This window comes from Micromesistius poutassou (genome assembly GCF_964030765.1).
Source record: "Micromesistius poutassou genome assembly, contig: SCAFFOLD_5837, whole genome shotgun sequence".
Classification (NCBI taxonomy): domain Eukaryota; kingdom Metazoa; phylum Chordata; class Actinopteri; order Gadiformes; family Gadidae; genus Micromesistius; species Micromesistius poutassou.
Genome location: NW_028180526.1, coordinates 1 through 14,000, shown reverse-complemented (window position 1 = coordinate 14,000; position 14,000 = coordinate 1). Strand labels below are relative to the sequence as shown.

Genomic DNA, 14,000 nt, shown 5'->3' with positions numbered 1-14,000 from the left:
GGTGACGTCACTTCCTGTCAGACTCACCTGTGGATGGCGGATGCGCCGTCTGAATGCACTCAGTCAGCGTCCACCGGGAAGCACCAGAGAGGCAACGCCGTGAGTCTGTTTGATTGTTAGAGGACACGTTTAAGATGATGTGTTACGGTGGGTTCAGTGAAACCATGTTTGATGTGTTGTTTAAAACGGTCTGGATAGCAGTTGTGTACAAGCTAAAAACAATGCAATTGGCAATCAGAAGACACACACACACACACACACACACACACACACACACACACACACACACACACACACACACACACACACACACACAGCATTAGACAGTTTCTATTGTTATTGACAACTATGCACAACGTGATGTTTAGTCAGAAATGGACACACAATATTTTTGTATTCTTTTACTTTTACTGTTCTTTTTACCTTTTATTTTGATTCATGATTTATTTATTTTTTAGTGTACCCTTAGTTAAAACGTGGTTTGCGAACCCATGAAGACAAACAATTAACCAATTAACCAATTAACCAATCAAACACAGAGGCTGGTGGTGGAGGCAAGAAAAAAACGTTTTTCTTTTCTGACGCCTTTGAATCCACACTGATTACTGCAGTATCTACCAACATAATGATATTAATCAGTGAAGGGGACGTCTTTATACACACACACACACACACACACACACACACACACACACACACACACACACACTCTCAACTAATTAATTTCAAATAATAAAGAACCCCGCATTCGGTTACTGTCATAGTTAAATGGGAAAAAATAACTTTGGATTAATTATTAATTAATTAATCATTGGATTAATCACTAATTGAAACACACACACACACACACACACACACACACACACACACACACACAGAGCGCTAGCTGTAAAACTAATCTCATTGCTCTCCTTGCTCTCCTTCGCAGCTCAAGAAGAAGAAACTGATTCTGTGAGTATAACGATCGAACCATGAAGAAGAAGAAACTGCCAACTGTAAGTCACATTTTCTTTTAATGCTTTAATGCTGACAGCGTTTAGTTTGAACCGGTTCTCAGGCCCCGCCCCTCGTAGGCCCCGCCCCGCCCCTCGTAGGCCCTGCCCCCCCCTCGTAGGCCCTGCCCCGTCTCTCTCTCTCTCTCTCTCTCTCTTCCCCCCCCCCGTTCTCATGCCTCTCATTCGCCCCTAGAAGATACTTTTTCCGTCCACTTTCCTACTACATTCCTCAACATTGCATCACATCCCGTGTGTGTTGTCCTACTGATAAGGGTGTGGTCTGACTGACCAGAGATGCATGCTAGGGTTCTGCGCTGTTTGAGGCCTTCAGTTCTGTAGACGTTCCCCCTCAGGGGAACCCGAGTGTTTAAGAGGCCGTCGTCACGTCAGTTACATGAACTGGAACGTCCTTCAGGATGGAGACAGGGACTCCTCAAGGAGACACACCGGGGGGCGAGATGTGAGGGCTGTCCCTCTCAGCAACTAGAACCCAACCTGGTTCCTGCACCTGAGAACCACGGAGCACGTTCCAACGTTTCCCTCCGTACGCCTTGAAGCCCAAGCCCCATCCCCCCCACCACTGGTCTGACCCACCAGCCCCCCCACCACTGGTCTGACCCACCAGCCCCCCCACCACTGGTCTGACCCACCAGCCCCCCCACCACTGGTCTCTCCTCTCAAGGACCTACAAACCCCCCACTGGTCTCTCTTCTCTCAAGGACCTACAAACCCCCCACTGGTCTCTCTTCTCTCAAGGACCTACAAACCCCCCACTGGTCTCTCCTCTCACAAAGGCCTATATACCCAGCACTGGTCTCTCCATCAAAGCCTCCACTGGTCTCTCCTATCTCAAAGACCTACAAACCCTCCACTGGTCTCTCCTCTCAAAGACCTACAAACCCTCCACTGGTCTCTCCTCTCTCGTTTGGCTTTGTATTCCTTTGTGTATTGTCATCGTTTGTGTATATACACAATCTGATAACTGAAAATAAAGAGGTGTGATCTTTAACCTGGTACTGTCCAATCTTTTTTACCCCAATGTCATGGGGTACTAAGTGTGTGAAGGGCAGTCTTTGCATGTCATGGGGCACTACGTCATGTGAGGGGCAATTTTTAACCTGGCATGGGGCACTAAGTGTGAGAGGGGCAATCTTTAATCTGGTACTGGGCACTACATGTGTGAGGGGAAATCTACTTCTACTTGGCTTGTATTACCTGAACATTTTAATTTTCAGCTATAGGAGGACGCTACTCTTCCTGCAACACCCTTGAGTGTCTTTTGGTCGGACGTTTCTGGATGACTCAAGTCTGTGGCCTAAATCAAAGAGGATAACAAAGTGGGTGTTCAATACAGCAAGAGCCTGGAGCGATCTAGAATCTGGATCTCAATTCGACCCTTCTACACACTGGACAGGATGACTTGAGTGTCATGCAGCTTGGACTGCAGTGTGACTGAATCATGCAAACAATGGGAAGCGACAATGGCTACTTGGTACAATGGATGATGGACTAACGGCATTCCGAATGGACAGAATCGGATGAGAAACCAACCAACTGACTGAAGAGGGAAGATGAACCAGTCTGCGACGTGGCTTCCCTACCTAACCTCAACATGATGGACTGCTAGCCCTCTGGTTCTCCTGTACTCCTGCCCTGAGATCCAAGTCTTTCTCGGGCTGAATTGTAACGACGAGGCTAGTTGGACCTGGGAGACGGGTCCCCCTTGAATCAGAAACCATATTGGAAACATCCCAACTCACGTCCCTGTCGAGCTGCAGTTGTGCTCTTCATCAGAAGAGGAGGTGAAGAAAGCCTCACTGGGGCTTCAAGGTCTATGAAGAGGAACGTTGAAATGTGCTCCATGATTCTCTCCTGTAAGAGCTGGGTTGTATTCTAGTCGCCGAGAGGGGGAGCCTCACAGCCTACCCTTTGGCGTTTCTCCTCAGGGAGTCCCTGTCACGGTCTTGACGGACGTTCCAGGTCATGTAGCTGATGTCACGACAGCCTTTTGAAAACTTGGGTTTCTCCTGAGGGGGAACGTCTACAGAACTGCAGGCGTCAGATGGCACAGTATCCCAGCATGCATCTCTGGTCACTCAGATCACACCCTGATCAGTAAGGCAACGCTCATGCGATGTGCATGCAATGTTTTAGAGAGTAGTAAGGAAGTAGACAAAAGGCATGAGAACAGTTTGTTATTTTGTACGGTTGTCAGCCTTGTTTATGGGTGGGAATTATTTGCTAAATGGGGGGAATATGAAATGTATAGTCAATTATTTGTACATGAACCAACAGCAACAAACTACTAGATCTGCTCAAGGTAAGTCTGTTGGCTGTATTTTGCAACGAGACGACCAAAGCACCCCAAGATCTCCATCGTCGTTCCAGCTCAAGGTAAGGGGCTTCTGTGGGGGGGGGGTTGGTAGTTAGATTCAAGACCGCTATGTGCACGTGTCTATAAAGATGCTGTCTGACTTCACAGGATCTCCTGGACCAGAGGCAGAGGACCAGCAGGTGACCAGATCCCCAAGACCAGGCATAGGAGACCAGAGGCTGGAGACCAGATCCCGCTGGACCAGGTGTGGGGCACCAGGGTGATATATAATAATAATACTACTACATTGGATGTGTATAGTGCTTTTCTCGCTCTAAATTATAATGTAGGGTAACTAGATCCCCTGGACCAGGAATGGGGCACCAGGCTGGACCGGAGGCTGTGGACCAGAGGGTATCCAGATCCCCCTGGACCAGGAATGGGGCACCAGGCTGGACCGGAGACTGGGGACCGGAGGGTAACCATCACCAAACACTTGACACCTGGAGGTTCTTTTTAATTATTCAATCTTTTTAAATTAACGATCGTAGAGCGTGTTAATTAGTTTTTCCTTCAGATTTTTCATTCTGTGAATTTTAGCCAAAGCTGTGATTTGAGGTAATTACGGTCACATCAGCTGCTACTACTGTAGTTTATCCAGCGTACATCAAGGTGGACACTAAAACACAACTAAAACGTAACAGCTGGTCACACTCACACCTGGTGACGTAACATCACTCTTTTAATGTGTGTTTGTGTTGTGAACAGATGAAGCTGACGACCCACCAGGAGCGAGACGAGGACTACGATGGGACTGCTCCACCTCGCAGGACGTGACTTAAGTCACGGGTTGTCAAGGGTTCCTTGTTTCTCAAGGGTTCCTCATGGTTCAGTGTTAGGGACAGAGTTAGGGTCAGATGGTCTCACGATGAACCGTTGTTTTTTTTGATTCACATCCCAGAATTGTTTCTCTGTGCGCACAGTTGTTGAAATGTCTACTGATGTTGTTTTATGATATAAAATCATTTAAAACGACCTGGCTGTGTGGCTTGTGTGGTCATTTTTATTATACACACGCCTGTTACCCTAATAAGGTAAGGTAACCTCCCCCCTCCTCTATACCCTCACCTCCCCCCTCCCCTATCCTCCCCCTCCCCTCTACCCTCACCTCCATCCTCCCCCCTTACCTCCCCCCTCTACCCTCACCTCCTCCCTAACCTCCCCTATTCCCTATCCTCCCCCTCACCTCCCACCTCCTCCCTCCCCCCTACCCTAACCTCCCCCTCCCCTATACCCTAACCTCCCATATCGCCCCTCCCCCTATCCTCCCCCTTCCCCTGACCCTAACCCTGACTCTGACCCTAACCTCTGACCTCTGACCTCTGACCCTGTCTCCTCCAGGGGGGCGGGGGGCGTGTCCACGGAGATGCTCCAGGGGGGGCTGCCAGCGTTTCCCGGGACAGACGACGTCATGGAACAGCTGAGGAAGATGTGGGCGCTGAGTCCGCTCTGTTACCGGGCCGACCACTCAGGGGAATAATCCACTCAGGATTATTCAGAGCGCTGTTAAGACCGGTGGTTTAGTACGTGAACTTTTTCTTTTTTAAAGCTCCTCATGTTCTGTGTTGTCCACTAAACAAGAAGCACATCAGTCTGTAGTCTGAGCAACACGACACTGGAAGCAGTCAACGCATAAAGCGCTCTCTCCTTTAGGCCCCGCCCACGTGTTGAGACCACGTCACGACGTCTTTATTGAACTGTTGGAGTGTGACAGAAAGATAAACATGAATCTCACTGATCTCCAGTCAGCTACACTAACGGATGAATCAATCAACGTTTCCCCGCTGTCGTGGTGCTCTCCTAGGTCCTCAGAGAGGAGCAGAGCTGGCCGGGGGGGGGGGGGGGCGGGGGTGAGCCTGCTGCCCAATGACAGACCGGGTAACCTCCCTCAGCCCCGCCCTACTCCTGTCCTTCTAGCCAATCAGAGGGCTTTGACGGTATGACTGACGCTGTCTCCAAGGGTCGACTTTAACAATGAAGCGGTCGAGTTTCAGTCTGAAGCGGCTTTAAAATGTGAACAATGAGTGAATGTGATCCAGCCTGCAGTTAGTTTCTAGCGCCACACGGGGGCAGCGTTGAGCTCAGGTCCACTGCTCACACTCTCTGGTCTGGGGGAGATGGAATGTTTGTGTGACAGCGACGTTCCAGACACCGAGAGAGAGCAGGAGCTGGAGCTCTGACCTCCTCCTCCTCCTGCTCCTCCTCCTCAGAGTGGATCTAATGTACCCCTCTCCTCCTCCTCCTCCTCCTGCTCCTCCTCCTCAGAGTGGATCTAATGTACCCCTCTCCTCCTCCTCCTCCTCCTCAGAGTGGATCTAATGTACCCCTCTCCTCCTCCTCCTCCTCCTCCTCCTCAGAGAGGATCTAATGTACCCCTCTCCTCCTCCTCCTCAGAGTGTATCTAATGTACCCCTCTCCTCCTCCTCCTCCTCCTCAGAGTGTATCTAATGTACCCCTCTCCTCCTCCTCCTCCTCCTCAGAGTGTATCTAATGTACCCCTCTCCTCCTCCTCCTCCTCAGAGTGGATCTAATGTACCCCTCTCCTCCTCCTCCTCAGAGTGGATTTAATGTACCCCTCTCCTCCTCCTCCTCCTCCTCAGAGTGTATCTAATGTACCCCTCTCCTCCTCCTCCTCCTCCTCAGAGTGTATCTAATGTACCCCTCTCCTCCTCCTCCTCCTCCTCCTCCTCAGAGTGTATCTAATGTACCCCTCTCCTCCTCCTCCTCCTCCTCAGAGTGTATCTAATGTACCCCTCTCCTCCTCCTCCTCCTCCTCAGAGTGGATCTAATGTACCCCTCTCCTCCTCCTCCTCCTCAGAGTGGATCTAATGTACCCCTCTCCTCCTCCTCCTCCTCAGAGTGGATCTAATGTACCCCTCTCCTCCTCCTCCTCCTCAGAGTGTATCTAATGTACCCCTCTCCTCCTCCTCCTCCTCGTGTGTGTGTGTGTGTGTGTGTGTGTGTGTGTGTGTGTGTGTGTGTGTGTGTGTGTGTGTGTGTGTGTGTGTGTGTGTGTGTGTGTGTGTGTGTGTGGTTCTACTAACGTGTAATTAACATAACATAATTGCTAGGCATCGTAACATCGTAACATAATTTCCTGTTATAATGAGGCTGATATAGTTATAGGAACAAATAATAAATAATAAAGCTGTTGAGAACTCTTCTATTAAAGCTTCATTACTCTTTATAATTAGTCTTATAAAGTTGTAGTAAATACTCTTCATAATTAGTCTTATAAAGTTGTAGTAAATACTCTTTATAATTAGTCTTATAAAGTTATAGTAAATACCCTTTATAATTAGTCTTATAAAGTTATAGTAAATACTCTTTATAATTAGTCTTATAAAGTTATAGTAAATACCCTTTATAATTAGTCTTATAAAGTTATAGTAAATACTCTTTATAATTAGTCTTATAAAGTTATAGTAAATACTCTTTATAATTAGTATATAATTAGACAGACAGACAGACAGACATTAGTTGATTGTTAGTTACAACAGGTACAGTTTTGCTGCTCGACTGCGGAACTAAAGTCGGGGACTCTTTTGGGGGACGGACGCCCTGTTTTAGCAGGGTGGTAAAACAAGCCATTAAATCAACACCTTTAACTCCACCTGTGTCTTCCGTTGATCAATACACCTCAGATTATTACAACATATAGTATGATCATGCGTTTTATTCGTACAAACAACATGTGTGCGTTTTAAACTCCCCGTTTTAATCCCGCTTTGCGTGCGGTCCCGTTCCTCGCCAATAGATTTCGCTGTTCAGTCTGTTCCCATTTTACATTACACCTTTATTAGACAGTGTTCATATAAAACATATATTATTCAGTCTGTTCCCATTTTACATTACACCTTTATTAGACAGTGTTCATATAAACATATATTGTTCAGTCTGTTCCCATTTTACATTACACCTTTATTAGACAGTGTTCATATAAAACATATATTATTCAGTCTGTTCCCATTTTACATTACACCTTTATTAGACAGTGTTCATATAAAACATATATTATTCAGTCTGTTCCCATTTTACATTACACACACACACACACGCATTGAATTACAAAAATAATAAAGAACAAATTCTGATGTTTCAAAGTATCACATGTAAACGTAATGGATGAAATGTTTTAATTTAGTACTTTCTATACATTTACATTTAGGGACTTTAGGGATTCGTTCTAAACCTTTTAAGAAGACGGTGGTGTCATCGGCCAGTTGGCTCATAATGATCTGTTCATCGAAAACATTCAGCTTGACAACATCAGAGTTTAGAATAAGAACGGCCAACATTTCTTCTGCCTAAACAAAGAGGAACGGGGAGACGTTGCGTCCTTGTTGAAGCCCTCTATTGACGGTGAAGCGAGGGGGGGGGGGGGGGTGCTCCTGAACTAGTGCTGCCGTTGTAAAATGATTCTGTTATGTTACAGAATCGAGGTCCAGATCCGTACATATGCACGACTTTAAACAGGAGCTGATGTTGTGACGTATCAAACGCCTTGTAGGAGTCAGGGGATAAAACGACCCCTTTGTCCTCTAGCGGACGGCCGTGCTCCTGAAGGTCGCGCACTAGCCTCATATTGTTACGTACAGACCTGTTGCTCCTTTGAACCGTTTTAATGTGTCAGTGTAAACGTAGGTTAGTCATTTATAATCGTCGTTTAATAGTGAAACTGGACGATAGTTATCTAAAAACAGATCTAAAATAGACGGATTAAATCTAAAATATAATCACAATCTTAACAACAGGCGTGACGCTGTTAGGTTTATTTTATTACATGAATTGCGTTTCTTTGAACACCGATCTGGGTGACCTGTGGCGTGATAAGGAGCTACGGTAACCATGGGGACGATATATCCCGCCCACCGGTGGAGCCGATAACGGATATCCGGATCTAGACTTCCTCCTCCGTGGGCGGGTCATTGTGTACAGTCCGACCAGCAACTTTAAACGCAAGTATTGAGTTGGAGCTTATGTTTTAATTTGCAGACGAGTCTACCGTTGCTCTACTCCCGTTTTCTACACACGACGTGTTTTAATACAGTTTCATGTTTTTAGAGCTTAACTGAAGTTCAACTCTGTGGCCTTCCTGGCCACAGAAAATATATACTGCGCGCAGTTCTCGTTTTGTCCACCAGAGGGCAGGCGTTGACCGACTGAATATTGGCGTGTGTGGGAATATTTTTTAATTTATAACTTATTGTATGAAAAAAATCAAAACTTTAAAAACAGCGGTGTTCGTCTTGTATTGGGGCCTGTAATGTGTAGTTATATATTTTTATTTTTAGAGATTAAGCGAAGTTCAACTCGTTCCTGACCACAAAATATATGCTGCGTGCTCGTTTTGTCCACCAGAGGGCAGGCGTTGACTGGCTGTGAATCAAAGCGTGTGTGGGAACGCTTTTAATTTGTAACTTTATTAATATAATTATAATAAAATAAATATTATTATATAATTATTATATATTATTATACTTAATAAAAGGAGAATGATGATGGGCTGAACACACGAGAACATTCAGTTGGATCCACTGAGTTGTTTATTAAAATTATGCTTCATTAACAAATGCAACAGAAAAATAGTCCCTTACATGTACACAATAAACACAAGGACTGAAACAATAGAAGCTGCAGACTTTACTAATCATAAACAGGTGTGCACGTATCTTTAATAACTGAACATGTTCTGCTGCCGTTTGGTTCCCAACAGAACACCAGGAATCAATACTCAGTTTAAAGTCATTTACAACACAGACCTCCTGGTTATTATGAATGAAATATAAAATCTGCTTTAAATCAGGTTCCTTTGGCACCGAGCTGCTCTATTCACACTAACACTGAAGTAATGCATACTAGCCTTTCATGGCTCACAGTAAAACAAACAATCTCTCTTAACCTCTTGTTGTTCCTAAGGTCAGTCTTAAACTGCAAAAGACCCGCCTTCTTTGCTGAAGGTCTAGTCAGTGTGTCTGACAGACACGGTCATAGCACTAGAGGAGCAAGTAAAGGACAGCTAGCTTTACCCAGACCGAGGTCCAATCTACTGAAAAATACCATCATTTACACAACTATTTCATTATGGAATGAGCTACCAAAAAAACATACGTTCTAGCAAAAATAGCAAATACAACTTTAAAAAGTCTGCAAAAAAAATCATGTGGTCCATAATGTATATACATTTTTAATGTTGTCATTTCTTTTTGTAGCCTTCATATCTTTTTTAACTTTTTTGTTTGTCTATTTTTATGTTAGTTTGACATAAGGTCAAACAAGTGATTGTCTGTTGTCTATATTTGATGTTTGGGACCCAGGAAGACTAGCTCTCTCTCTGGTGTGTTGCTAATCGGGATCCTAATGAATCTAATCTCATCTAAATCATCCTTGTTAGGATTAGGACAAAAGTGATGATCAGAGCCCTGGAGAATAAAATATGTTAACGTCTGAAAATGGACAAATATTGTAGCATAAAAAAAACATGTGATTTACCATCAATAGGTATTTAATATACATCTCAAATTAAAAATGAAATCTTAATAAAACCTGCTCAGGTAACCCTATGGAAGATCTTAAAAGTCTCTTCCTTTCATGGTTTACCAGCATCAACTTTTAGGAAGCCCCATAAAAAGGAGGGGGAGAGGGAGACAGGGGGGAGGAGGGGGAGGGGGAGAGGGAGACGAGGGGAGGGGGGGGAGAGGGAGACGAGCGAGAAAGAGAGTGAGAGGGACAGAGAGAGAGAAAAAGAGAGAGAGAGAGACTATAACTGCCACAGAGACACTGAGCAATCAGGCCTCGCAGAAGCACTGTGTGTGTGTGTGTGCGTGTGTTTGTCTCTACGTGTGTGTGTGTGTGTGTGTGTGTGTGTGTGTGTGTGTGTGTATGTATGTATGTATGTATGTATGTATGTATGTATGTATGTATGTATGTATGTGTGTGTGTGTGTACTTATGTATGTATGTGTGTGTGTGTGCGCCCGCCCGCCTGTCCGCCCTTTTTTTTTCTACAGCCGACACAGAGACACTGAGTGAACCCCCAGCGCCCACATCCTCCCTACCCTAAACCCAGGGAGGAGGTCCTCCTGGGTGAAGGTGGACCTGAAGGTGTGGATGTGTGTCAGTGTGTCTGAGGACCCTCCTACACCTCTGGACACTCTGTAGAAGGACAGAGTGCCAGCAGGCCGGTCCAGATACACTCCTACTCTGGTAGAGCCAGCGGGGGGGAGACGTATGGCTGTCTGTCTACCGTTGTACGAGGCAGAGTAACCATCATCATAACAAACAAGACTCCAGGACTTGTTGTTCCTTCCAAGCCAGCTGTCATCACCCCATCCTCTCCTTGTGATTCCTCTGTATGTCACTCCTATATCAACAACTCCTTTCCTCTCTACCTCCCAGTAACAGCGGCCAGTCAGAGCCTCTCTACACAACACCTGGTGATAGTAGTCAAATCTCTCTGGGTGATCCGGATACGACCGGTCCTCTCTGACCCGCGTCACCTTTCTGTTGTCCTCAGACAGAGAGAGTCGTCTGTGGGCTGTGTTTGGGTCCAGTGTGAGTTCACAGGCATCTGACGGGAGAACAAGACATGATATTATTCATAATTGCCGAGATATTCCAGGTTATTCACCCAAAATTCCCACATTCATTTCCATTGGAAAATTAAAAAAATGCTGATTCATGCTTCATCCTCTTCAACACTTCAACAACTTAAGACTTCATAACTTGGTTAAAATGACCATCATTACCGTTTACCATCGTTCAAACAATTAAACAAATCGACACATTTGTAGATTTTCATACTTTTTCAGACACATTCATACTTTTTTCAGAATCACAGTTTTAGTTTCATTCCGGATTCGTTTTCAGTTGGCCTCGCTCTAGCCTTCTGACTCAGCTGTTGCTCGTTGAGCAATCAGTGGACATCACACCACTCTGGAGGAGTCTGGTTAAAGTCACGTGGTGGAGGGTAGTGTGGTCTTTGTTAGTCTCTCTCTCTCCCTCATGGACAACAACAATGGACTACAATAGTGGACTACAATAATGGACGTTAGCGCTGGCATTAGCGTTGACGTTAGCGGTGACGCTAGCGTTGGCATTAGTGCTGACTTTAGCTTTAGCACTGAAGTTAGCATTGACATTAGCATTAGCACTGCAGTTAGCGTTGCCGTAAGCGCTGCAGTTAGCGTTGACATTAGCGTTAGCGCTGAAGTTAGCATTGACTTTAGCATTAGCGCTGCAGTTAGCGTTGACATTAGTGTTTATGTTACCATTGACGTTAGCATTAGCGCTGAAGTTAGAATTAGCGCTGAAGTTAGCATTGACGTTAGCGTTAGCATTGACATTACCGTTGACGTTAGCACTGACATTAGTGTTAGCGCTGACGTTAGCGTTAGCACTGATGTTAGCATTAGCGCTGATGTTACGTTGACATTAGCACTGACATTAGTGTTAGCGCTGACGTTAGCGTTGACGTTAGCATTAGCACTGATGTTAGCATTTACATTAGCGTCAGCGCTGCAGTTAGAGTTGATGTTAGCTTTGCAGTTAGCGTTGACGTTAGCGCTGCAGTTAGCGAGTACAGAAGTGTGTGTGAGAGGGTTTAACTGAAATTGGAGCGAGTTTGATTCCTCAGTTCATGATTGGCGAAGAAGAAGCGGTATAGCTCCTGGCGCTCAAAATACTGCGAATCCTGCAGAATCCTAAAGGACCGTGTCGGTTTTTCTGACGTCTCTGGTACTTCCACAACAAGTAAAGACCAAAGGTTGAGAATGAATTGGCAGGACAGAAACAGGGCGGTCACAAGAGGAAGCCACTCTCAAACTCAGGCGACCACGCAAACAAGCAACCAAACCATTTTTTGGTGTGAACACAGCATAACAGAATCGCTGGAAATTCCAGAGTGAAACTCTGTCAAACCCGTTTCAGTCAAATACACTTCTGTACTCTCTCACACACTACTATACTCTCCCACACACACTACTATTCTCTCTCACACACAAAACTATATTCTCTTGAATACACAACTATACTCTCATATACAGGACTATACACTCTCATACATACATGTAAAATTAGTATAATAGTGTGTGTATGAGTATAGTGGTGTATATTTGAGATTATAATAGTGTGTGTGTGTGTCCTATAAATAGTGTCCTATTTCACTATCCTTCCACTTGTCCATTAAGTTTGCACATCTGAGTTATAGTTTGTTTTGTTATTGAGAATGGGTCTGTGGTTTGAGGCTAGGTTCAATTAGACAACATACATGGCTGGTTGTCTGCTTCCAGTAGAAGCTTAACATCAATGGACTTAAAAACACCTCTTCCACGTCATGACATCCACTAAAACTAGGGAACGGTTCACAGAATTCACGGTTCGGTTCACATCACGGTTTTGGGTTCGCTACGTTTTGGGTAAAGCAGGGGATGACACAAGTGGCAATAAAAAAAAAGTACACATACAAACATATAGACACACAAACACACACACACACACATATATATATATATATATATATATATATACAGTATATATATATATATACACACATATACATTTCTAAATATATATATACACACACCTCAACAACAATGTTATGAATATATCAACAACAATGTTGTGAATACATAAACAATGTTATGACTACATCAACAACAACAATCTCTTCTTGGATCCAGATCTTACCATAGACAAGCAGCTCAGCGGTGTGATTGGCCGTGCCAGCGCTGTTGCTTGCCATGCAGCAGACTGTGTTCACGCCATACTTCACCCCTCTGATGAAGAGGAACCCCCTCTCCACCCAGGCCTCTGATTGGTCGTCTGTGCCGTTCCTCTCCAGGGGCCTGCCATTGTGGAGCCACTCGACGGTGGGCTCTGGCGTGCCACTGGCATTGCAGGTGAAGCGGGTCGTTTGGCCCACGGGCAATCGCTGGGTAGATGAGTGTAAATTTATGATGCTGGGGGCCTTCTCCTCCATGGGCATCACTGAACCAGAAGAAACCAGGATGAGATGAATGAACGTTTACAACACGTATCTAGAGATGCACCATACTCCCTTCACTCTCTCCTAATACCTGTCCACTAGAGGGCGACCCAGAAGATTCTGACCCAATTTTCTCACCTACCCTTTCCTATATGATTGAATATCACAGCAGTATCTACATTTAATCTTAATTTAATTAAACAAGCGAAATAAAACATGTTTATTAAACATGATCATCCTAGGGCGCACCCTCAGCCACGCGTTTACTTATTCGATTTAATTGATGATTTTTGTAAATAATTTTTCAATAAGTGTGTGTGGGGGGGGGGGGGGGGGAGGGGCTGATGAACTCAATATTTGCAGAGCCCAGCACCTGCAGGAGAAAGGACAACTGATCATTCATGTCACCTCTCTCTGAACTGAGTCAAATTCTAATTCTCTGAATAGAAATGCCAGATACAACTGTTAAATTATAATTTGAGATAGGCAAAGAACTTCTCTCTTTTAATTTTGTAGTGGTACGTACAGTATCCATAATAGCACTTTTGTTTGTAGTTTGAGTGTATAGTTAATCCAGTTCATGGGTCATAAACTGGCACACATAAAAGTGTCCTTACAGTGTGCTTAAGAGCTTTTGCACAGTTGTC

At 44.9% G+C, this 14,000-nt stretch overlaps 1 protein-coding gene across 1 annotated transcript; it reads right to left on the bottom strand.

Annotated features, from left to right (window-relative positions):
* Positions 1–10,255: 10,255 nt before the first annotated feature.
* On the bottom strand, positions 10,256–13,968 carry LOC311370728 (stonustoxin subunit beta-like). Its single transcript, XM_084489054.1, has 2 exons — positions 13,056–13,968; positions 10,256–10,938 (listed from the first exon to the last, which is right to left on the bottom strand). The coding sequence occupies exons 1-2, from the start codon at positions 13,351–13,353 to the stop codon at positions 10,373–10,375; spliced, it is 864 nt and encodes a 287-aa protein (XP_084345180.1). The 5' UTR covers positions 13,354–13,968; the 3' UTR covers positions 10,256–10,372.
* Between the last annotated feature and the right edge of the window lie 32 nt (positions 13,969–14,000).

Excerpts from the sequence above, each read along its gene's own strand:
- LOC311370728 (XM_084489054.1), bottom strand. The coding sequence starts at position 13,353 with ATGCCCATGGAGGAGAAGGCCCCCAGCATCATAAATTTACACTCATCT. Across the intron at positions 10,939-13,055 it reads CGCTGAGCTGCTTGTCTATG|ATGCCTGTGAACTCACACTG; the intron begins GTAAGATCTGGA and ends TTCTCCCGTCAG.